This window comes from Bombina bombina, chromosome 3 (genome assembly GCF_027579735.1).
Source record: "Bombina bombina isolate aBomBom1 chromosome 3, aBomBom1.pri, whole genome shotgun sequence".
Taxonomy (NCBI): Eukaryota; Metazoa; Chordata; class Amphibia; order Anura; family Bombinatoridae; genus Bombina; species Bombina bombina.
The window spans coordinates 905,404,005-905,431,223 of NC_069501.1; the positions used below are offsets into that span (position 1 = coordinate 905,404,005).

General features: G+C 37.0%; 1 protein-coding gene across 3 annotated transcripts in view; it reads left to right on the plus strand.

Moving 5' to 3' along the window:
* DACH1 (dachshund family transcription factor 1) overlaps positions 1 to 27,219 on the plus strand; it is a 518,737-nt gene that overhangs the window by 185,481 nt on the left and 306,037 nt on the right. For all 3 annotated transcript variants that reach the window (XM_053707935.1, XM_053707936.1, XM_053707937.1), the window contains exon 2: positions 10,843 to 10,958. In XM_053707935.1, coding sequence (XP_053563910.1) covers positions 10,843 to 10,958 — 116 coding nt within the window. The remainder of the gene's footprint in view (positions 1 to 10,842; positions 10,959 to 27,219) is intronic.

Consider the following 27,219-nt stretch of genomic DNA (forward strand, 5'->3'; position numbering starts at 1 on the left):
TCGATTAAAAAAATAAAATAAAAAAACTATGAAAAGTAAGGGGTTAAAGTTAGCTTCTATGTGTCACATGTAGGAAATATTAATCTGACAAGAAATATCTGTGACGTATATCATAGGTGCAAATGAAATCAATGGGGCTGATTTACTATGCCCCGAATAGGCCAAATCACCCTGTTTCTGCTCAAGCCTTCAGGCTCGCTGGAAACACGAGTTAAGAAGCAGTGCTCTTAAGACCGCTGCTCCTTAACTGGATCAGCCGCCTCTGAGCGGCGTACAGCAATCAACCCGATCAAATAGAATCGGGTTGATTGACCCCCCCCCTGCCGTGGATCTGCAGGGGGCCATATTGCACAAGCAGTTCACTAGAACTGCTTGTGCAATGCCGACAGCTGCAGCGTATCATGTCGGCCAGACTTTGTTAAATCGGCTCCAATGACTTGATTTGTAATTGTAGTGGGTTTGGAATACAGGTAAAGCAGAGTACATTTCTCAGATTTGTTTTATAGTGTCAAGACTGAATTTTTACCCTTCCTATGTGATTAACACTTTTCTTTCTTTCTTTTTTTTCTTTTTTGCACAGTGAAAGCAGTTTTCCTCTTGAGAGGCTTAAGAGATATAGCCCTGGGAAAAAAATTAAATTACATTAAAATGGATGCTAGATGTGTATTTAATTGCATTTAAAACGATATGTTATGTTTACTTTGAATATTTATATAATTTTTTAACCCTTAATATACTTTATAAATCAATAAAGATGACATTATTCAATTTATATTATGTCACGTGAAAACATTTTACTTTAATATTTTTGAAATAGATATTAAACAATGCAGTAAAAACAATATGACACTTATCTTTGTGTAGTCAACATAAATCATGTACTTTAATACAGCATTTAATTTTCTTTATTTAAAGGGACACTCAAGTAAAAATTAAACATTCATGAATCAGATAAAGCAGCAGTTTTAAACAACTTTCCAATTAACAAAATGTACACAGTCTTTTTATTTTTACACTTTGTGAGTCACCAGCTCATACTGAGCATGTGAAAGAATTCACAGAATATACGTTTATGCATTTGTCATTGGCAGATGGCTGTCACATGATATAAAAAGAGTGGGAATATACACAACTTTGAAATCTACTACTTATTTGAAGTTCAGACTAAGTGATATTGCATTGTCTTTTTTATTGTGTATTTGTTGATTATGCAAATCTACTGTCCTTTAAAAACTGGATCCAGTAACAAGCTCTTCTAGTACTGGGGGGCAGCACTAATATTCCTGTTCATATGTCCTGAAAGACAGTCAAAAGACTGGTGGTACCTTACATGATGTTGCCAGTTCTTCGAAGCATGTACAAAGGAAACAAAAAAAAGGACAGTGCATATGCATAGGTTCAAAAAAGGTAATCCCCAGTACATAAGAATGCAGAAACTAAACAAAGCCACAGTGCATGATCTACATAGGTAGAAATAACAAGATAAATATTCCAAAAGTATAATTCCCCTTTAAATACAGTCTGTTAAAATAAGAATAGTTTTATGAATAATACTACTAAATGTAAAATGAGTTCTAGTCTATTTTGAAAGTCACTAGACCAACAATTACTTTTTTATTTATAAATTTAGTGTTCTCTCCATGTAATATCAGGCAGTGTCACTTTAGTTCTTCCCACATACTGCATTACTAGAAAAAACACAATTATGCTGAAAGGTATGCAGCAAAAACCCTGGAAGACCACATACTACCCTTGTTTAATCTTTTCATCCACCTGTTTTAACATTCCCAAATTATACATATTTGAACTACAGTTGATAAGAAAAATACAACATATAAAGCTATATGATATAAGAGCTCATGTTTAAAAATGTAAAAGAAAAAGACTAAACAATAATTGATTTGTCAATAAGTTACCTTAATTTGAGAATAATAAAAAAAGATCAATTTATACCAACACAACATGTAGATCTCCAAATGTTCCATTTAAAAATGGAATACAAATTAAACATTTGGTCCTCTGAAAAGCAAACATAATTGTTTTCATGATTTATGTGCGTAATTGGATATTATGGAAACAGGATATGCATAAGTAATAAGCTGCCTGTTACTGTGTCCAATTGTGTTATGTAAACTGGTATATTAAAACAGCCCTTTTAATAAAACTGATATAGTTTCAGAAACATTTGATTGCTTTAGCAGGAGTCAGTGTGATAGCATCAGGTTCTAACTTGCAGTGCTAGGTCAACATGGACCACGGCCATTAAAGAGAAAGGTTCAGGGAAAGTTCAGTTCTATTGTTTTACCATGGTTGCAAAACAGAAAATAGGAGAAATCCTGCATTTGTAACATATTGTTGCCGTGGGCCCTGGAGGTTCTCTGCTCTTTCTTCCTTAAATTGAATGCAGAAATACAAACCTTGTGATTATCTTTAATGTAAACAAAGGAATATCCTCTGATCACTTCTAAAGTAAAACACAGATGTTCCTAGTTGACTGTTGATGTCATTAGGCTAAATGTTTATCTTATGATGCATTTGATCTTCTAAGCGTTGAGGATTTTAATTTGTTACTAAGTCAATAAAAAAATGAAAACTTTATAAATACAATTACTTTAAATTAGGTGTGCCCTAACATGAAGTTCTGCTGTTGAAAAGCATATTGATAAACAGCAATGTCATCAGAATGGGCTTATATAGATCCATAGTTTTGTTTGTTTGTTTTTAAATTTATCTTTGCAATGCATTTCCTAATTGAACTTAATATTTATAAAGGTTAATATTATTACCGTATATAACAATTAAGTTTATACAAATTATGAAACCTGTTTTATTTGAAAGCATGGACATTAGGAAATTAAAATTCTTCAGCAAAAATTATATATATATATTTTTTAAATGATGTAGGGTGGAGGATTTAAATTTCAAAATGTCTATGTTTTTTAAACAATTTATGTAGAACGTAAATTCTGGCATCAATATAAGTTTTTACCACTGAATTTCTTAAAGATTTGTGTAACAAAAATGTGTATGTGTTTGTGTGTGTCTATTATGTGTGCACATTGTGTGTGTGTGTGTGTGTTTGTGAGCATGATGCCTGTAGTGTGTGTGCACCTGTGCTGTATACCTGATAAGTGTTTTGTGTGTGTGTGTGTGTATGCATGCATGCAGTGATTGGGTATGTGTCTAGTATATGTGAATGATATGCTATAGGACACAGCTGCAGGTACTCACTACCCTCCAGACCAAAGCACCATGAACATCAATATAGGGGACTACAACTCCCATAACCCCCTGCTGCCAAATGCCTGTTGAGCATGTCTTACATTTTTCAACTGATTGTAGATCTTTATATCACAGCAACCACATTTTACATGTTTTCAGTACTGGTTCTGTTCTGCCACATTACAGCTGTGAAAGCCAAAGTATGACATATGTGGGTCCCTGAGTAATCTAAAGGGCTGCATGGTGTTTTTTGGCCCATATATTGGTCCTGCAGCCAATATCTTTAAAGGGACATGAACAATTGGTTGTCCCATCATATCACTAAGTAACTGCTGTAACACAACACAAGCCTCTTTTAAGGTTGAGGTTGACACCACCTACATGTGAACATAATGGCAATCTCAGTACTAACACAGGGAACCATTGGTAAGTATACTTTGTGCACTGTGCACAGAGCATACCTATACATAAGCAACAGTTCACTTAAACCAGGAGCAGGGGTGGAACTACGGGGGGTGCAGAGGTCGCTGGGGAGATCTAGCTTCAGAAAAAAAAAATTCCAATAAAAAATGTTGACCTGCCGCTGCCTGCACTGATATTATGTGAGTGTGAAGTGATGCTTCACTAGTGTCTCTGTCTCTGAATACAGAGGTTAGTGTTTCTGTTTTATCCATTGGCCCGGAGCTTAGTTAACTTCTATTATGATCCCTGAATCTGAGCCTGACTGACTATGATTGGCTTTGGCAGTTCGCGTGTTGTACGTGTAGTCAGTCAGTGTGAGAGACTGAGTGAGAGAAGAGTGACGAGCAGAGGCAGATGAGCGAGGAGGGCGGCTAGAGACGGCTACTCAGCTAGTGGTGGTGAGTCAGTGTGAGGCTGAATGGCATTGTGGCAGGCTGCCAGGCTGATTAAATTGAACCATTAACTGGAGTAGTGGACTGGACAGGTGTCAGGTGGTCAGTAGCACAATTGCTGCAACCGGTGAGACTGAACATTTTAGGGGAGTATCAGGGCCGAACCATCTCACAGATTGTATCACTTTACAGTCACACACTACATATATCACCATAAAAAGTATGGCTCAGTGCAAATGGGCAGCCAAGGAGCCAAATCACTGCTGCATAGGTGTAATGGACAATTAATAACTGCATAACAATTCAATATACTGCAAAATGCTTTTTTCCCCTTCTAACATTAGATTTTCATATTTAGTAGCAGAACACTATAATGGTTTTTTGATTATATTTGAATGGTCCAACTCCATACTACATTTGTGACATTTCCTGTGAGTATCAGTACTGTAAGTTGTAACTGCAAGAAAATATAATCAGACTTACATTCTAGTATCTCTTCATTACAGATGTTTTGTATTTATTTATGTATTTATTTTGATAGAAATTATGTTGAATATATAAAAAGTTATTTTACCCAGAAAACAAACTGCTATAAATTGGGTTGACAACTATGCATTGTGCATGGGAATTGTGGCCAATCAAGTGGTTAAATCATTTGCAATAAAAGGGTTAAATATTGCTGTCTCTGTGATACTATTAATGCTGTAAAATACTAACTTGGTAACATAGAACAACCCAGGGGGTCAGGAAGTCATGGCTCATAGAATTACAATTCTTGTTCCTCTCTCTATGGACCATTTGATTTTGGCTCCTTTGATATTTGATTTATATTTAATATAATAATAATAACAGTGTCACTATACAGTACCACTGTATACAGTATGGGGGGGCTTGACCATGTCACAGACTACTGTGGTCATTAACCCCTTAGTGACCAGAGCACTTTTCCATTTGTTGACCGTTTGGGACCAAGGCTATTTTTACATTTCTGCAGTGTTTGTGTTTAGCTGTAATTTTCCTCTTACTCATTTACTGTACCAACACATATTATATACCGTTTTTCTCGCCATTAAATGGACTTTCTAAGGATACCATTATTTTCATCATATCTTATAATTTACTATTAAAAAAATTATAAAATATGAGGAAACAAATGATTTTTTTTTAAACTTTGACCCCCAAAATCTGTTACACATCTACAACCACCAAAAAACACCCATGCTAAATAGTTTCTAAATTTTGTCCTGAGTTTAGAAATACCCAATGTTTACATGTTCTTTGCTTTTTTTGCAAGTTATAGGGCAATAAATACAAGTAGCACTACTTTTTTTTCAAAATTTAGCGCTAGTTACATTGGGACACTGATTTCTGTCAGGAATCCCTGAATATCCTTTGACATGTATATATATTTTTTTAGAAGACATCCCAAAGTATTGATCTAGGCCCATTTTGGTATATTTCATGCCACCATTTCACCGCCAAATGCGATCAAATAAAAAAAATTGTTCACTTTTTCACAATTTTTTTTACAAACTTTAGGTTTCTCACTGAAATTATTTACAAACAGCTTGTGCAATTATTGCACAAATGGTTTTAAATACTTCTCTGGGATCCCCTTTGTTCAGAAATAGCAGACATATATGGCTTTGGCGGTGCTTTTTGGTAATTAGAAGGCCGCTAAATGCCACTGTGCACCACACGTGTAATATGCGCAGCAGTGAAGGGGTTAATTAGAGAGCATGTAGGGTTAATTTTAGCTTTAGTGTAGTGTAGTAAACAACCCCAAGTATTGATCTAGGCCCATTTTGGTATATTTCATGCCACCATTTCACCGCCAAATGCGATCAAATTAAAAAAAAATTAAAATATTTCACAATTTTAGGTTTCTCACTGAAATTATTTACAAACAGCTTGTGCAATTATGGCACAAATTCTTGTAAATGCTTCTCTGGGATCCCCTTTGTTCAGAAATAGCAGACATATATGGCTTTGGCGTTGCTTTTTGGTAATTAGAAGGTCGCTAAATGCCGCTGCGCATCACACGTATATTATGTCTAGCAGTGAAGGAGTTAATTAGGTAGCTTGTAGGGAGCTTGCAGGGTTAATTTTAGCTTTACTGTAGAGATCAGCCTCCCACCTGACACATCCCACCCCCTGATCCCTCCCAAGCAGCTCCCTTCCCTCCCCCACCCCACAATTGTCCCCGCCATCTTAAGTACTGGCAGAAAGTCTGCCAGTACTAAAATAAATGTTTTTTGGGGGTTTTAGTTTTTTTTTTTTTTTTAAATAATAATAATTATTCTGCTGTGTAGGACCCCCCTTAGCCACCAACCTCCCTGCTCCCCCCCCAAACAGCTCTTTAACCCCCCCTTTTCTTTATTTCTGTAGTGTAGCTGCCCCCCTCTCAACATCCAACCCTCTCCCAGATGCCTTCATTTTAAAATCCCACCCTCCCTAGTCCTCTCTCCAACCCTCAGATCTACAGCATATTGATGCTGTTTTCATAGATCTCACGTGCACGTGCGCCCCATGCACACGCATGCACGACTCTCGTGCACGCGCCCCGCGCACAGCACCCGCACAAGATCCCTCCCCCCTCCTCCACCAATGATTGCCCACCCCCCTCCCTGGATGAGCTCCCACCAACGATAACGGCCATCGATAGCTGATGCAGAGAGGGCCACAGAGTGTCTCTCTCTGCATCAGATGGCTAAAAACAGTTATTGCAGGATGCCTCAATATCGAGGCATCACTGCAATAACATGAAAGCAGCTGGAAGCGATCAGGATCACTTCCACTGCTTTCAAAGACCAATGACGTACGGGGTACCTCCTTGGTCGTTAACTGCATTTTTTTGCAGGACGTACCCCATACGTCGTTGGTCGTTAAGGGGTTAAATAAAGTACTGGGGAGGGGAGGGTCAGGCCAGTCATCTCACCGGCAGATTACAGACTGTCACGACACTAACTCACTATATACAGTACTGGTGGGTTAAACAGTGTCACTATATACAGTAATATGGGGTCAGACCATCTCACAGACTGTGGGCACAGGGTACCCCTTTTGCAGACATGTAATCTGATTCACATTTTTTTTCTGTGTTAAATGTTAAAAAAAAAGATATGTATCAAATTCACATTTTTTTTTAGGGGGGCCCTTCTTAGATTATTGCACCTGTGCCCTGTGGTTTTTAGTTACTCCTCTGAACAGGAGCGTACTTATATTGCTTAGGTAGCATTAAAACCCCCACATAAAGTGCCTTGTAATAGTGGACTTCCAGGATTCTTTAAATCTTCTATATGCATGAAGAAAACTGGATATGTAGTGTAGTAGGTATTTTGTGTACTAAAACATAAAATGAGTGTTATGGGGTAAAAATAATATATTATTTCCTTTTCCAGCACTAGTTGCTCTGGCGAAACAAATAATGCAGCCTACTGTTGCCTACTACGGCATTATGGTATCTCATCACCATGATGCAAAATTATTACTGACAGGGATTTATTTTTTCATAATGTTTATAGATAGATTTGGAAGTTCATGTGTATATGATAGTGTGCAATAAATACAGTGGTATAATTTATATATGTGTCTCATATATTTTGTATGTGCTTGATAAAATAATTTTTTCTGTTTACTTTTTCCTGACACTTATTCGTGGTACAGAAATTAAAATTCAAGTGATTTTGTATAAATTGGTTTTTACAAGCTGCATTATTTTTCTTTTTTAATAATCCTGTTCAGCAAATATTCTCCTAAAATGTGCTTTTACATTCTAATTAATACACTATTGTTTTTCTTATCTTTAATATCTATCTTTAAATCTTATGATCAGTGTTATGGGGTATGTTGTTGTTGTTGCCAATTTAACATACCCAAAAGCCATACTTATTCTACGACTCAAAATAGTATCATCATTGATAAAAAACAAAACAGAGTATTGATTCCTAAGGCAACCCACTTGTAAACCTTCTGATCGGCAGATTGTTCTCTATTAACCATGACACTCTGCTGTTTGTACGTACAATACCCTTAGGTCATTTAATACTGATTGTGGGTTGGTTTAGTATTCTCTTTAGGTGGCCTTCCAATTTACAGTATGTGTAACAATAAAATATACATTTTTATACTAATATAAAAATACACACACATACATATATACAATAAAAAAAATATCATCTAACAACTAACATGATATGTATTACTGTGCTGCTATAAAGAACTAGCCTTATCATTGACAAATACCTTACATTATATTAAAACACAAATTCAGAACATATACTGCTGCATCTTAAAGGTGTTTCCAATGTTAATCTCCTCAACACAATTGCTAAATAACTTTTTAAGATTGTGGAAACTGAAAAGCTTCAAGGGATTTTTTAGTGAAAACTGAATCAATCATGTAAACCAGAGCAACAATTAAATGTGCTAAACATTATTCTTGCTTTAAAAGATTATGTTAAAGCTATTTAAAAGAACACAATAGACAAACTGAAATGTGCGTGAGGGCATATACAGTTTTGAATAGAAGTATTTTTCCAATATAACATTATAAATATTTAAGGGGCATAGACTGCTTAGCATAGTTTTTAAATGGCAAACACTGGTAGCACTCTGTCCACTAAGAATGGGGACATAAAAAAAAGATTGAGGGATTGAAGTCAAATGTTATAACTGTGACACAACGTGCAGTCAAGATGGAACCTTTCCAACCATCTACAAAAAGGGAAAACCAAAGCTGTCCATAAAAATGTATTTTAATGTCCTCTACATGAGAGGGAAGTAATAACACGTTACACTGCACTTTCATCCGTGTATTTTTTAACTGTGCACAAAATCTGATTCAACCTGTCAGTCTTCTACAGAAGTAGAACCTGCACAATCTCAGTTAGATGGATGAATGGGTTGCATTTGTTCATCTATATTTTAGGTGGTTACACTGAGCGGTTAGGGGATTGGTAAAAGTTGGAGATGAGCAAAACAATATTTCACATCCAAATACAGACATTTAAAAACCTCAATTAGTGATGCATACTTTAATTAGCTTGACTAAATATTTCAAAAACAATATTTAATTGTTCTATATAGTCTGCAAAAGAACCTGCCTCTTAACAGGATTTTTTTTTTTAAAAGTAAAAACATTTTTGTACATATATAAACCTCAAATGGTGTATACTCAATGGACACATAAAAAAATAAATGTCTGAGAATGCATTTTATTTCAAATCACTGTGCGTTATTTTATGTATCTAAAGATGGCTTGTGTGTTTGAAATGTATGCTATTTATGTGTTATTTGCTTTTATTAACTCTTCTTTACAGTATTACAAACTTTATTGTATACTTTGCACAATTTACCATAGTCTTATAGACCCAAGGATTCAAATCCTGAGACAATGTGGTAACAGCAAAGTAACTGTCATAAGAGGTTTCAAAAAGTAGAAATTATTAATAAAATAGCTGTAATAGATGTAAACATGTGATAACTGAGCAACTATGGTAGATATATACCTGTTCAACATCGCCCTCTGTTGTCCAATCAAGTTAGAAGCTAGTTTTTTATAGACGTTAATAACTTGAGATCAAATTATAAAATTGCTGTTCTGGTTGAAAAAGAACACATGACAACCAGAAAAGATACTGGTTTAACTGGCACTCAGAACAATAACTGTTTTCCTTTGCTTTGTTGTAAAATAATTTGTTTGGGTTATGTGCTAGCAAGCATTCATACTATAGTAAAATATTCTATGATCTCACTAACATGTCCTGTTAACAATAGGACTTCATTAGATTCTATAATTCTACTATGTGTCTCTATGAAATTTAGCAATATTTAAATCCTATATAACCTTACACTTAAAGCGTGAATAATAATATAGTAGTTATATAAAAAATGTATTTACCATTTGAAAAACTACAGTGAAATACTTTATTATACTGATTTTATTCTATCTTAAATCATCCACTGTCTATTGTATTCATAATGCAATGTAATAATATTTATGTGGTAAAATCAATATTCATTTTTTTCTTATAACATATATTAGCAAAATTCTAAAATAGTTGCATATATTTTCCGCTGAAAGCAAAAGGAGTTAAAACGATAACTTAACTAATCTTTAAATGACAAAAAAATAAAGAAATATCAAGACCTTTTCACACGTTAGATATGTATTGTCATTTATCATCTAGATATCAGGCTAGCAGTGTGAAGTAATAAAACATATCATCGAAAAATGTGGTATAGGTCTGAATCACTCTTTCATTCCACCTCCCAGCTAACTGTAGTATTAAATCAAACAAGCAGAACATTTCCTTAGGCAGCCATTGCCTTTTAATTTCCTGAAGAACCTTAAAATATCATTCATTACAAGTACTACACATATTTGGTTTTTAAAAGTCTCATAAATCAATAGCAGGCTGACTGTAATAATTATTACAAGTTAGTGCATAATTTTCATGCTGAAGGCTGCATGCAGAACTTTAGCATATGCAAACGAGGCAATTCAAACTGTGTATAGATATTAATATGAAGAAGCAGGTAACGAGATACAGGCTATGAATTATGCATCAAGAACGGCTGATCTTCAATGAGGAAAATGAATTCAGCATGTAATCTAATTAGTGATGGAAGTCTATTACATCTAACTGCAAAAGCAACCGTCCTTGAAACAAATTTATTTACAGTCCATGTTACTACTTGAAACAACTTCCAAATGATGTTTAAGGCAACAGCTTCATTTTAAAATATTTTTGTTTCCTTTCAGTTCCAGACCGGGAAGACCTCCAAAAAGAACTCAGAGTGTTACTTCACCAGATAATCCACATATCATGCCCCATACTGTGCCTGGCCTTATGTCTCCTGGAATGATCCCACCAACAGGTAACATTAACTTTAAATTAATATTGACTTGCTTTTCTTTATTCACACTTAAACACTTAAAAAATCATTCTAAAAACATGAGATGGGTTTGGTTAAACTTGGCTGTGTTACGAAGGCCAAAAGTCAAGCTATCTACAGTAATGTGAGCTGCCAAACAACAAATATGAATTTTGGTTTACTTTTAAACTAGCCAAATTTAACTGACTTCACATTTAACTTGACTGAAATCCATTTTCTAAAAATGAAAGGAATTTAAGTACTTTAAAACTGGCTTGTAAACTGACATAGTAGCCAGAGTACAATTGAAAGGAAAACTTAGAACTTCATTACACTTTTAAATTCCTCTTCCTCTTCTTCTTCTCAAAAATATATTATTACAAGTATTCAATTAAAATACAATATATATAGCAATTGCAGGGGATTTCTCTTCGTCTTCTTCATATATTATTAGATGCATTCAATTAAAATACAATAGCTATAGCAATTGCAGGGGATTCCTCTTCTTCTTCTGCATATATTATTACAAGTATTCAATTAAAATACAATATATATAGCAATTGCAGGGGATTCCTCTTCGTCTTGTTCTTCATATATTATTAGATGCATTCAATTAAAATACAATAGCTATAGCAATTGCAGGGGATTCCTCTTCTTATTCTGAATATGTTATTACAAGTATTCAATTAAAATACAATATCTATAGCAACTGCAGGGGATTCATTCTATCCATTTTATTTAACAGACTTTAACAATCCATATTTTCCTAATAACAATTGACACCTGTATTTGGCAGCTATATTCTGAGGCTTGCCATAGTTAGGTTCTTCATATCAAGTGGGTAGATAAAGATCATGTGACTTGAAGCTGGCTTCAAGCTGGTGCTTTGTAAGCAGCTAATGCACTATTCTCTTATTATCAAGTCAACTGATATTCTCACAAAGCTGGTTTGGACTCTGCACATTGTAAAAGACAGATTTACATCTGACTTGCGCTTTGCTAATATCTTATTTGGAGACTTTACTCCAAGTTGGTTCACAGTTTGTGCAATATTGTAACCACTGTGAATAGACTACAAAATCTTGATTACCAACTGTTTACCCTTATATTTATTATAAACAGGTGTGGATGTGTGGTTGTTACTAATAGTCTTACATTCTTTCATATGCTAGTCTTTATTTTCAAACCCCCCCCCCCCCCACACTCTACACTTTTTCAAGACCTTGGGCTAGATCACGAGTGGCGCATTAACAGTTGCACACAACATGCTTGTTTGTGCCTGTCGGAATTTAAGCCCAGATTACAAGTTGACAGTAAATGCGTTCGCTTGAGCACGATTAAAATTAACGCACACGTCAGGTTAGCACTATTTCAGAGTTTTGGTTAGAAAAAAGGTGTTAGAAAAAAAAGGCATGCACTATTTAACATAGTGATACATACATATACATGTCTTAATATGTATATGTATCTCTATCTATCTATCTATCTATCTATCTATCTATCATCTATCTATCATCTATCTATCTATCTATCTATCTATCTATCTATCTATCTATCTATCAGTATATATAGGTGTACATATGTATTTGTGTATTTATATGTGTATATATGTATTTACAGACATATGTACAGATATAAACACATAAATACATATGTACATATATATATATATATATATATATATATATATATATATATATATATATATATATATATATATATATATATATATATATATCTGTCAATATTCATATTTAACATAGTGTTTAACTGAGCATTAACTGTAAATATTTTACAGTCCAATGTTCTTCGATTAGAGAAATATGTTCTAAGTATTGTTAAATAAATATTTCTATATATCTGTATCTATCAATACCTATATATAATTATATATATATATTATATATATATATATATATATATATATATATATATATATATATATATATATATATATATATATTACCAAAATACCATCAAATATATGTAGAAATATGTATTTATGAATACATAGAACATATTCTGCTATGTGAAGAACATTGGAATGTGAACTATTGATATTTTCATGTCGGGTTAGTGCACTTGAGAAAATGCAATTGGGTTTCGTGTGAGTAGGGTGTTAGTTTTTCCCCCACTTTTCCTGCTCCATTGAAGTATATGGGAGAATATGTTAACACGATCGAGATATTGTAACTTCAGATTTTTGCTCGAGTGGGGTTAGTGTGCAAGCGGAAACTTTTTACTTTCATCTTGTCATATGTGCGGTATCCGCCTTGAGCAAAAAGCTAAAGTCAATCGGTTAGCATGCAAGCAGGATAAATAATTAGCACTTCACTCGTAATCTAGCCTATTGCTTGCTCACAGTCTTTGCAAAAGTGTTTTACACTTTCTAGATGCAATTACCCATTTTCAGATCAGCTTACTAGCCTAATTTATATTTGAATTATTTTCCATTCTCTCTTCCCTTATATGTCAATTCCATTAGAGCCTCTCTATCTCTGTATAAAAGTGCACCTAATACTTTGCTGTATGGCATATAATTATTTTCCTTTCCTGTTTATATTTGTTAGTGCAAGTAATATCTGTTATTACTTGTATTTTACTCTTATATAGCACTACCATTGTGTATAATAATAATAATTATAATAATAATAATAAGCTAATGGAGCATAGGCACAAAAAATGTTAATAATTTTTTCTCATCATAATGCTATACTCTTTACACCCATTACATATTCATTGGTATTTTGTCTAATATTGGGTATGCTTTTAGTTAATTTTTCAATGCCGTGAAATGTATCCAAATAAAAGGCATAATGTATAAAAAATGTTTTTAACAAAACAGCTTTTTTTTCATTACACGTTTGGGGCGGGTACATAAATTATTAATGTTCTATTAAAATATGCACTTTAATATGAATAGATCTCAAATTGCATCAATTTTTTTGTAATTTAAATTAACACTAGGGATGGGAGTGTTGGAATTTTGAAATTAGAGTGGTAGAACAAATGTTCCCCTTAATTTATTTTCCAATGTTTCCTAGGAATAAATTAAATGGAGGTCTCCCTAAGGGCGATGGGGGAAACCAGACATGGACTCTGTGCCCAGTGTGCTTAGAGGAATATGGCTGCACTTCACAAACAAGGCCCACAGAAGGCCGAAACGTTCATCTGGGGTTGTCATGTTCCTTGTTCAGAGGAGAATTGCCTGGTATTTCGGGCTGGACTGACCTTACTTGGCGGTATCAGACTGATATACTTCAGGAAAGTTTACCTATGTGAAAAGCACTACTGGGCTAAAAGAGGCGGTCTCCCTAAGGGTGATGGGGAAAACCAGACGTAAGTTCCTTCCCAGTGTGCCTAGAGGAATATGGCTCTACCTCACTGACAAGGCCCACATAAGGCCGAAACGATTGTCTGGGGTTGTCATGTTCCTCGTTCAGAGGAGAATTGCCTGGTATTTTGGGGCTGGACTGACCTTACTTGGCGGTATCAGACTGATATACTTTTACCTCTGTGAATAGCACAACTGGGCTAAAAAAGGCTGCTCCTGGGTGGTCACCCGCCAAAGAACAAGCTACTGAGCTGTTGTTCATTCCTGGTAAAGCGCCTCTCTTTGTATGCATTAATATCTGTTTTTACTTGTATTTTTTTTTTTTTTTTTTTGCTTTTAATTTTATTTTTATTGAGGTAAGTATGCATACAAAAGAAAACAAGAAGAGTACATTGCATTAGGATATTACAAGAGATAGATAGTTGTAGTTGGTAGCATAATCCAATTACCTCTTCTTTATATTTTGTTATAATGATTTTGGAGGCCCCTAGAAAAATAACACATATATAAATACAAAGTAGGTTTACCCCCAAAAGAAAATAGGAGAGGAGCCACTCTTGGACTCCATATTATACTGAAGTGAAACAAGGGGGTAATAGTGAGGGGCAAAGTATAGGAGAGGTCCCTTTCTAGCCCAAAATGTTCACTGTCATAGGAAGGTCACATTCAGACCAATAGCTTACTATTAAGCACTTCAACTATTATATATAATGGATATATAACTAAATACAACATATACAAACACATTTTTACAAAATACAACCAGTGTAAAGGAACACACAATGTAAAAAACCTTAACAAATACCTGGGCTAAGTATCAGTAATTTTGCATTGAAAGCAGTAGCATTCATGTAGTTAGGTATAAAACTGGACTGGTACAGTATAAGGAGTTTGGCGATATAGACAATTAAGAGTAACAATCAAAGTGTACCTGAGCTTCTGAAGAATATAGTGCAACCCAGTGGTCAACTGGTAGGGCATGGGAGATGCATGGAACAAACCCAAATAGTAGCAAGATGACATGAGCAGAGTAGGGAGACTATGGGTAACGGATTACCCAGCATAAGGAATATATGGGGGAAGTAAACAAGTTTCTATTTGGGTGTTAAGGGCTCCAAAATAGTGCTGTGCATGAGGATGTACAGCCAGTGGTGGAGATATAGAGAGCAAGTGGACCTTAATATTATACAGCTTTCCAAATGGGCAGGCTATGAAGCAGAAACATGAACAGACCCTATTACATAGCTTAGGCAAGAAGTAGGTTACATTCTAGATCAGACAACTTTCATACAAATGACAGTTAATAGACATAGATATAAATAATATTGACATAAAGTCTTCATAAAACATATGTGTAGCCCATGGTCACCTGTGAGGGCTTATTGAGACTACACTCTTATACGGCAGTAATATAGGCAGCATCTAGACATAGAATTTAAAACTTTGTTCTTCCTTCTTGGCCACTGACAACGGGGCAAACCCTCTTGCTACTAAAGCCCTACTGCACCTTATGATATAGCCTATGTTTAAGTATAAATTGTAAGTCACCAGTAAACACTTGAAATTCAGTCTCAGCCTTTATCTCTGATTAAGATATCCATGGTGAAAGGAAATGTCCAGTAACACTAAAACTATGATATATAGTAAGAAAGGGTGAAAGTGATTGCCTGCTGTAAAACATATATTAGGTTATATACTTGTAAACACACAGCAGTGGTGGAGAACTGCCTATTTCAACTGTGTAATGTTCATAATGTGTCCAGCTAGGTCTTGCCAAAAACGGTGATAGATTGAGTAACAGTCTATTCGTGAAGAGCGAAGCCGCCCGCTCCTGTCAGAGACTCTCAATTATCTTCGGACCCGCGTGCACCATAAACTACCCCCAGCCTCAACCCACTCCAGTTTTCCAGAAATATACCTTAGTGTCGGAATATAGGGAGCGGAAGTAGAGAAGGGTAGGAGCAAATAGAAATTGCAGAGTACATCTCCGCAGAGTAGTCATCCAGCTATCAGGGCCTCTTTGAATTTGTGTCCGATACACTTCATATGACCCCTGGTTAACGTTCAATTGCAGCATCGCAGACGAAGAAGCGTTCAGTGTCGGCCCCATTAACCCTGTGGGTGCCAGTCCGCCATTAAGAAAGCTGAGTAAGTCCGTCCGTAGCCCAGAAGTCAATGACAAATGTACCTTAAAGAACGGCACATCCAGTAGAGGAGTTCTCTTCTCCGTGTCATATGCTAGCTGCTCTGTCTGTAGGGCTCCAACTTGTATCTCAGCTTTCTCAGGCTCTGTATGCATTGGAGACTCCTGTCCAAGAGGCCCCTCTCTCAGCGGAGTCGCAGTGGGTGGGTTTGAAGACAGGGTAGTGTGGTCGTCAGTATCGGTCATCTCAATACTGTGCTGGGTCGTAGGGTCCTCTGACAGGACAATTAGGCAATTACTGTTGATGGTTCCGCAAACTGAGACGTACTGTCGATCTGGCCCAGGGAAATAGCTATTATAAGTCTCGGACAAAACAAAAGTTAATTCCCTTTCTATTGCCTGAAAATGATGTTGCAGTGATTCCACTACAGACATTTCCCATCTTTGCACCAAGTCCGCCATGTTTAGCACTGAATGTGTAGCTAGCGAAACTCGAGCTCCCTTTTCTTTATACTTGTTCCAACAGTGTTATTGAGGTTTGTATGTGGTTGTGGGCTTGATTTCGAACACAGGTTGTAGCAAAAAAGTTTTGGCATAGGTAGAGTAGCACTTTTCACTACTTATAACCCAGGATCACTCCAATCCTGGGGGGGATTATGCAGTAGCCCTAGCAGCGTAGATGAACAGAGGCCCGTGACAGGCCAAGAAATCTGTCTCCACATCGCTTAGCTGAAGAGCATAGGAAGAATCATCTTTGCGAGAAATGTTCACAAACTCTCCCAGGGTTTCTCAAGAGCATGTAGGGCAAAACTTAGCTGATAAAAAATCAATTTTGACGAAAAATACTCTGTATAACCTAGTGAGAATCTGGAGCCTCTCTAAAACATGACCTTCCGCAGCAGCTGTAGGCTCCGCCCCCCTTTTACTTGTATTTTACTCTTGTATAGCACTGCCATGGTGTATAATAATAATAATAATAATAAGCTAATGGAACAGAGGCACAAAAATTATTAATTCAGTGTTCTCTTTATAATGTTATACTCTATACACCCATTAAATATTCATTGGTATTTTGTCCAATATTGGGTATGCATTCAATTAAATGTTCAATGCCGTGAAATGTATCCAAATAAAAGGCACATTGTATAAAAAATTAGCAAAACAGCTTATTAGAGGGTTTTTTTTCTTTACACTTTTAGGGCTGTTAAAGAAATTATTAATGTTCTATTAAAATATACACGTTAATATGAATAGATCTCAAATTACATCAAATTCTTTGTAAGGTAAGTTTACCAAACCTATGTATACAGTAGGGATGGAAGTGTTGGAATTCTGAAATTTTAGTGGTAGAACAAATGTTCCCCTTGGCAATTAATTTCTATTCCAATGTTTCCTATGAATACATTAATTTGAATATTAAATGTAAGAAATAAATATTTTTAATGTAATGTTTAAAGGGACACTGAACCCAATTTTTTTTAGTGATTCAGATAGAGCATGCAATTTTAAGCAACTTTCTAATTTACTCCTATTATCAATTTTTCTTCATTCTCTTTGAATGTTTATTTGAAAAGCAAGAATGTAAGTTTAGATGCCGGACCATTTTTTGTTAACAACCTGGGTTGTCCTTGCTGATTGGACAGCACCAATAAACAATTGCTGTCCATGGTCTGAACAAAACATTTGCTGGCTCCTTAGCTTAGATGCCTTCTTTTTCAAATAAAGATAGCAAGAGAACAAAGAAAAATTGATAATAGAAGTAAATTAGAAAGTTGCTTAAAATTGCATGCTCTATTTGAACAATGAAAGAAAAAAATTGGGTTCAGTATCCCTTTAAATAGTATATTTAAAAAGTGAGTCCAATAGGCTTCCATTGAAATCTTTGAGAATATACATTTGCATATTACATTACTGATGTTTTGATAAAGAAAAAAATAACTTTTTTTGTGAGAATGAATGTTGAATGTTTGACAAATAGTAAACATTGTTTTAGAAAGAAAAACATTCAGCCAGAAAATATATATATATTTTTATCAAAAGTGCTAAACTATTTACCTCTGCCTCATATACACCCACGCAAAGTAAGCATACATAGGATATGAAAAGATCTATTGGAGAGAAGGGAGAAGTATATGTGGTGTGAAGAAGTAAGGGACAATAATAAGCACATGTTGATCTCCTGTGACTCTATATATATATATATATATATTTTTAATATATATATAATCTTAATTTTAACCAATCTTTGCATCAGTATTTATTGTTCTTCTGTGATAAAAAAAAGTATTGTTTATTCCATTGACCAAAACACAAGACATTTCTCCATACCATAGGTTTTTCCAGTAATGATGAGACTTTAGCTTTATATATTCAATGGGATTGGTTATGCAAGGCATGGGATTACATGTATTTAATTAACTGCACAAAAAACAGCTTAGAATAGTTTGCTTCTGAGTGTTCTCACATTGCATTGAATGGGATTATATTCCATTGCTATTGTTTTTATTTTTATTTTTTTCAATGACAAGAAAGACATTTCCATTGTTCAACAGAAGGGCAAGAAAATAACTTCTTTGTCATCACTTTGCTTTTTCTGTATCAAGTCTAATGGCCAGTTAATCTTACATTGTGAAATTTAGATAAATAATTTGTAGTCTTAAAAATACAACAAGATCAGTTAAGAACCATCTAGAGTTTTTGTTGCTAGTTATTACTTAAACGAAAAAACAAACAGTTTTACTGGGTTGTTATAGATGAATAAATAATGTCCTGGATTCTGGTTTGTGAGCCTTTTGTGCTATAAAATACATATTTGATTTAGTAACAGCAACATAAAATGTTTTCACTGAAATACCTGTTAGGAACCTGGATAAGACAGGCCACAAAATGGCTTTTGTAAAATAGCAAATAATCTAATCATTATTATTGTGGAAAAATAAAACAGCTTCTACTAGTACTAATTTTAATATAGTGTATTCTCAAACACTTTGAAATTGCAGTATATAGCATACTTATTATAATATAATTGTGATATCACATTTTTTTTTATAATTATGATATCGTTTCTTCATAATAAAGATGCATGTCGACAGTCTGAAAAACAAAACGCAAGATATATATATGTGTCTGTATTATAAATGCAGTGTATTCAATATAATGTAATACTTATAAGGAAGAAGCAGAACAGCTTGAATAAATAAGAATAATACAAATGATCTCTGTTAATTTGTCTTCTCTTGTAGTATTTCCCAGATTCATTTGTATTGGTCACTGGAACAAACAAGGGCAAGTATGTTGTGGCTCCATGAAAACATTGGCCTGTCCAGGGTCTAAACCAAATACATTAATAGATATAATAATTGGGAAAACATTCTTTTAAAATTAAGGCATGTCTTTAATTTGATTCTGTTTTTGACATACTAGATTTAATTGCCTATATTATATAAGAGAAAACTATTGTCTCTTTGGTATTTCCCTGTACAGTCTCTTACATTAAAAATGTACTATTCTAGTTTGTGAGCCATTGACAAGTAGGATGATGAAATTATATATATATATATATATATATATATATATATATATATATATATATATATATATATATATATATATATATATATATATTATAATTACAGCTTCATACTGAATTACCTAGATAGAAGATACTTTCGTTCATTAGTATCTTTTAATATTTATTTCATTAACAATAAAAGTTTTTATTTTCTTTCATTTGCTATATTAATTCATATATAAAGTCCGCAATAACTGTATCTAAAGTCTTTTATATCCTGCCCCCCCTTGACGTGATAAAGGAAAGAAATGTTAAAATGTAAAACTGATTTTAATCTGTGATATTGGTATCCTATTAGTGAAGTAATAAATGTATTTTTTGCATTACTTTAAAAGTGTAAAAGTGTTTGTCAATAGTGCAAATTGGAGAAGAGACTCAACATAGCGTATCCCATTACTTGATAGTTAATTTGACACATTTGTTAATGCTTACAATAAGTTAGGCAAGTATCAAAATAATTAATTATATAAATCTTCACCCAGGAACATTAAGCTATTCATTGTTCTAAATCTGTTTCACATGAAGGTTTTGGTTCAGACATCTATTAAGTGTTTGAAGTTTATATTTGTAACATTGTATCTTTTTAAACAGTGGAACCAATAAATAATTGTAATTTAGTGGGTCATAGCAAATCAGAAAGTCAGTGGCAGCTCAGATTTAATTAGTCTGTGCTTACTGGTAAATGCCCATTACAATTCTTAAAGATATCCATAGACGCACAATTTGAAAACAAAACCATATTCCTGTCCTCATAGTCAGATTGATATCATATTCTATCAAATAATGGGATAGCACTTCAGAAGATGTTGGAGTTTTTATGAATTGATAATACGAATTAATAATAAAATGAATAATAATATTCGGCCACATTACGAGTTTTGCGTTATGAGCGGCTCGGTAATAACTTGCAAGTTATTTCCACCGCTCACCTCCCTATAGCGCTGCTATTACAGGTATGCAAAAACCCAGTGTTAACAGGCAATATGGCAGCGTTGAGCTCCATACCGCACACAAACACCAGCGCTGCTTTGAGCTGGTTTTATGTGCTCGTGCATGATTTCCCCATAGACTTCAATGGGGGAGAGCCGGCTAAAAAAAAGCCTAAAACCTGCAATAAAGGAGCGTAAAGCTCCGTAACACAGCCCCATTGATTCGTATGGGGAAAGAAAAGTTATGTTTACACCTAACACCCTAACATAAACCCCGAGTCTAAACACCCCTAATCTGCCGCCCCTGACATCGCCGCCACCTACATTACACTTATTAACCCCTAATCTGCTGTCCCCGACATCGCCGCCACCTACATTACACTTATTAACCCCTAATCTTCCGCCCCAAAGTCGCCGCCACCTACCTTCACTTATTAACCCCTAATCTACCGCCCCCAATGTCGTCGCTACCTACCTACACTTATTAACTCCTAATCTGCCGCCCCCAAAGTCGCCACCTCTATACTAAAGTTATTAACCCTTAAACCTAACCCTAACACCCATTAACTTTAACATAATTAAAATAAATCTAAATAAAAATTACAATTAAAACCTAAATAATTCCTATTTAAAACTAAATACTTACCTGTAAAATAAAACCTAACCTAGCTACAATATAACTAATAGTTATATTGTAGCTATCTTAGGTGTAATTTTTATTTCACCGCTAAGTTTTTATTTATTGTAACTAGGTAGACTAGTTCATAAATAGTTATTAACTATTTACTAACTACCTAGTTAAAATAAATACAAATTTACCTGTAAAATAAAACCTAACCTGTCTTACACTAACACCTAACATTAAACTACAATTAAATCAATTACATTAACTATATACAATTAACTAAATTACAAAAAATTAAACACTAAATTACACAACATAAAAAAGAAATGATCAAATATTTAAATTAATTGCACCTAATCTAATAGCCCTATCAAAATAAAAAAGCCCCCAAAAAATAAAAAAAACCCTAGCCTAAATTAAACTGCCAATAGCTCTTAAAAGGGCATTTTGCGGGGCAATGCCCCAAAGAAATCAGCTCTTTTACCTGTAAAAAAAAATAATACAAACAACCCCCCAACAGTAAAACCCACCACCCACACAACCAAACCACCCAAATAAAACCCTATCTAAAAAAACTAAGCTCCCCATTGCCCTTAAAAGGGCATTTAGCTCTTTTTCTTTGCCCAACCCCTAAGCTAAAAATAAAACCCACCCAATAAACCCTTAAAAAAACCTAACACTAACCGCCGAAGATCCACTTACAGTTTTTGAAGACCGGACATCCATCCTCATCAAGCCGGGAGAAATCTTCATCCAAGCGGGCAGAAGTCCTCAACAAAGCTGGGAGAAGTCTTCATCCAAGCGGCAAGAAGTGGTCCTCCAGGCGGGCAGAAGTCTGAATCCAGATGGCATCTTAAATCTTCATCTTTGCGACGCAGAGCGGCTTCATCTTCAAGACATCTGGCGTGGAGCATCCTTTTCTGTTGATGGCTACTGAAGAATGAAGGTTCCATTAAGGGACGTCATCCAAGATGGCGTCCCTTGAATTCCGATTGGCTGATAGAATTCTATCAGCCAATCGGAATTAAAGGTGAAAAAATCCTATTGGCTGTTCCAATTAGCCAATAGAATGCGAGCTCAATCCCATTGGCTGATTGGAACAGGCAATATGATTGAAGCTCAGTCCATTTGATGATTGCATCAGCCAATACGATTTTTTCACCTTTAATTCAGATTGGCTGATAGAATTCTATCAGCCAATTGGAATTCAAGGGACGTCATCTTGGATGACGTCCCTTAAAGGAACCTTCATTCTTTAGTAGCCGTCAACAGAAGAGGATGCTCCACGCCGGATGTCTTGAAGATGGAGCCGCTCTGCGTCGGAAGGATGAAGATAGAAGATGCTGTCTGGAGGACCACTTCTTGCTGCTTGGATGAAGACTTCTTCCGGCTTTGTTGAGGACTTCTGCCCGCTTGGATGAAGACTTCTCCTGGCTTGATGAGGATGTCCGGTCTTCAAAAACTGTAAGTTGATCTTCGGGGGTTAGTGTTATGTTTTTTTAAGGGTTTATTGGGTGGGTTTTATTTTTAGCTTAGGGTTTGGGCAAAGAAAAAGAGCTAAATGCCCTTTTAAGGGCAATGCCCATCCAAATGCCTTTTTCAGGGCAATGGGGAGCTTAGGATTTTTAGATAGGATTTTATTTGGGGGGGTTTGGTTGTGTGAGTGGTGGGTTTTATTGTTGGGTGCTGTTTGTATTTTTTTATTACAGGCAATTCCCCGCAAAAGGCAGTTTAGTTTAGGCTAGGTTTTTTTTTATTTTTTTTGGGGGGGGGTTATTTCGATAGGGCTATTAGATTAGGTGTAATTAGTTTAAATATTTGATAATTTATTTTTTATTTTTTGTAATTTAGTTAATTGTATTTAATTAATGTAATTGATTTAATTGTAGTGTAATGTTAGGTGTTAGTGTAAGACAGGTCAGGTTTTATTTTACAGGTAAATTTGTATTTATTTTAACTAGATAGTTAGTAAATAGTTAATAACTATTTACTAATTAGTCTACCTAGTTAAAATAAATACAAACTTGCCTGTGAATGAAGGTGTCCTTTTTTGTGATGGTAAATCACACACCTAGATTACGAGTTTTGTGTTAGAAGCTGTGCGGTGCTAACGAGCAGTTTAAGCTCACCGCTCACTTACAGACAGCGCTGGTATTACGAGTTTTTAGAAACCCAGCGTTACCGCAAAAAAGTGTGCGAAGAGAAAAATTGTGCTCCACATCTCACCTCAATACCAGTGCTGTTTATGTTAGCGGTGAGCTGGCTGAACATGCTCGTGCACAATTTCCCCATAGGAATCAATGGGGGAAAGCCGGCTGAAAAAAAAAAAAAAAAGCAGCGTAAAGCTCCTAACGCAGCCCTATTGATTCCTATGGGGAAATAAAAGTTGAATCAGCCAATAGGATTTTTTCTACCTTAATTCTGATTCCGATCTTTTAATTAATTATATTTTAACTAGTCCTAAAGCCCGTTCACACGGGCCATTTTTTGCAGTACAGTGGTCCCACCCCTTTCGTTCTCTCCCTCCCACTCTCTTTTGCTTTCTCTCTCTCCCCCCTCTCTTTTGCGCTCTCTCTCCCCCTCTCTTTTAAGCTCTCTCTCTCCACCTCTCTTTTGCGCTCTCTCTTTTCCCCCTCTCTTTTGCACTCTCTCTCTCCCCCCCTCTTTTGCGCTCTCTCTCTCTCTATCTCCCCTCTCTTTCTATCTCCCCTCTCTCTTTCTCTCTCTCCCCTCTTTCTCTCTCTCTCCATCTCCCCTCTCTCTCCATCTCCCCTCTCTCTTTCTCTCTCTCTCCCCCCCCCCTCTCTCTCTCTCTCTCCATCTCCCCTCTCTCTTTCCAACTCCCCTCTCTCTCTCCATATCCCCTCTATCTCTCTCTCCTCTCTCTGTCTCTGTCTCTCTCTCTCTCTCTCTCTCTCTCCATCTCCATCTCCCCTCTCTCTCTCCCCCTCTCTCTCTCTCTCTCTCTCTCTCTCTCTCTCTCTCTCTCTCTCTCCCCCCTCTCTCTCTCCCCCCTCTCTATCTCCCCTCTATCTCTCCCCTTTCTCTCACTCCCCTCTCTCTCCTCTCTCTCCCCTCTCTCTCTCTCTCTCCCCTCTCTCTCGCTCCCCTCTCTCTCTACCCTCTCTCTTTCTCTCTACCCTCTCTATTTCTCTCTCCCCTCTCTTTTTCTCTCTCCCCTCTCTCTCTCTCTCTCTCTCCCCTCTCTCTCTCTCTCCCCACTGTCTTTCTTCCCTCTCTCAACCTCTCTCCCCTATCTCTCTCCTCTCTCTCTCCTCTCTCTCTCTCTCTCTCCCCCTCTATCTCTCCCCTCTCTCGCTCCCCCCTCTCTCTCTCTCCTTTCTCTCCCCCCTCTCTCTCTCCCCTCTTTCTCTCTCCCCCCTCTCTCTCTCCCCCTCTCTATCTCCCCTCTATCTCTCCCCTCTCTCTCTCCCCTCTCTCTCACTCCCCTCTCTCTCTCCTCTCTCTCCCCTCTCTCTCTCTCTCTCCCCCCTCTCTCTTTCTCTCTACCCTCTCTCTTTCTCTCTCCCCTCTCTCTTTCTCTCTCCCCTCTCTCTCTCCCCTCTCTCTCTCTCTCTCTCTCTCTCTCTCTCTCCCCACTCTCTTTCTTCCCTCTCTCAACCTCTCTTCCCTATCTCTCTCCTCTCTCTCTCCTCTCTCTCTCTCTCCCCCCTCTATCTCTCTCTCCCCTCTCTCGCTCCCCCCTCTCTCTCTCTCCCCTTTCTCTCCCCCCTCTCTCTCTCCCCTCTTTCTATCTCCCCTCTATCTTTCTCCTCTCTCTCTCTCTCTCTCCTCTCTCTCTCTCTCTCTCTCCCCCCTCTGTCTCTCTCTCTCTCTCCCCCCTCTGTCTCTCTCTCTCTCCCCCTCTCTCTCCCCCTCGCTCCCCTCTCTCTCTATCTCCCCCCTCTCTCTTTCTCTCTCCCCTCTCTCTCTCCCCCCTCTTTTTCTTCCCTCTCTCTCTCTCCATCCACATCTCCCCTCTTTCTCTCTCCCCTCTCTCTCTCCCCTCTCCCCCCTCTCTCCCCTCTCCCTCTCCCCCTCTCTCCCCTCTCCCCCTCTCTCCCCTCTCCCTCTCCCCTCTCTCTCTCTCTCCTCTCTCTCTCTCCCTTTCTCTCTATCTCCCCCCTCTGCCTCTCTCTCTCCCCCTCTCTCTCCCCCCTCTCACTTTCTCTCTCCCCTCTCTCTCTCCCCCTCTTTCTCTCTCCCCTCTCTCTCTCCCCTCTCCCTCTCTCTCCCCTCTCTCTCTCTCTTCTCTCTCCCCCCTCTCTCTCTCCCTTCTCTCTCCCCCCTCTCTCTCTCTCCCCTCTCTCTCTCTCCCCTCTCTCCCTTCTCTCTCTCTCCCCTCTTTCTCTCCCCCCCCTCTCTCTCTCTCCTCTGTCAATCTCCCCTCTCTCTCTCTCTCTCTCTCTCTCTCTCTCTCTCTCTCTCTCTCTCTCTCTCTCTCTCTCTCTCTCTCTCTCTCTCTCTCCCCTCTCTATCTCCCCCCTCTCTCTTTCTCTCTCCCCTCTCTCCCTTCTCTATCTCTCTCTCCAGATCTCCCCTGCCTTTCTCCCCTCTCTCTCTCCCCTCTCTCTCTCTCTCTCTCTCTCTCTCTCTCTCTCTCTCTCTCCCCCTCTCTCTTTCTCCCCCCCTCTCTTTCTCTCTCCCCTCTCTCTCTCCCCTCTTTCTCTCCCATCTTTCTCTCCCCTCTCTCTCTCCACATCTCCCCTCTTTCTCTCTCCCCTCTCTCTCTCTCTCTCTCCCCCCTCTCTCTCTCCCCCCCTCTCTCTCTCACCCCTCTCTCTTTCCCCCTCTTTCTTTCTCGCCTCTTGATCTCTCTCTCCCCTCTTGATCTCTCTCTCCTCTCTCTCCCCTCTTTTGAGCTGTTTGAGCTCTCTTTATGGCCTTTCACGGCCCCGCCCCTTCACGCCTCTTCACGCTAGGCTCCGCCCCCTTCATGACCTTCACGCTAGGCTCCACCCCCTTAAGGACCTTCACGCTAGGCCACGCCCCCTTCAAGTCGGCCACGCCCTGCACATGCTCAGTCACGCCCACTTCTGCTCACGGCAGTCGGCAGATCATGTAGGGATTTAAGGCCAGGTGTGTTTGCCCTCGTGCTGTCTCTACTGTGCATGACAGCTTCGGACAAACACACTTGGCCTTTTATAGTATAGGATGCAGCATGGGGACTATAAACCATGAGGCTTTCAGAATATAAAAGGTGAACTTTATCCATCAATAAATACTGCATGATTCTATAATGTATATGGTTTTTAAATATTAAATTGGTGCTTCAGCATTTACAGTCTGTACAAATAAAAAATGTATTTGTACAATAAATAATATTAATATAATAATAATAAAACCATATTTTCATTGTGTCTGTAACTAAACAATGCCATTCTTACAAACCTTTCTGAATTTACCTACTGCAATCTCAAATTGTTAGATGACTTTTTTTGATCATCGCTATTGTATAAAACTCTGACCCTTCTTAACATTAAGCAGGTGACTCGATTAAACATAAATCAAGCATAAAATGCCCTGCATGAGGCAGTGCAGTGAATCAAGGAAATTAGAAAATGGCAAAACTCATTCTGTGCTTTGGGCAGTGTAAGCTGCCAGCATTTATACATCAAACCTTCACTCACTGTAAGATTGATTTTATTTTATTTTGTTTGTT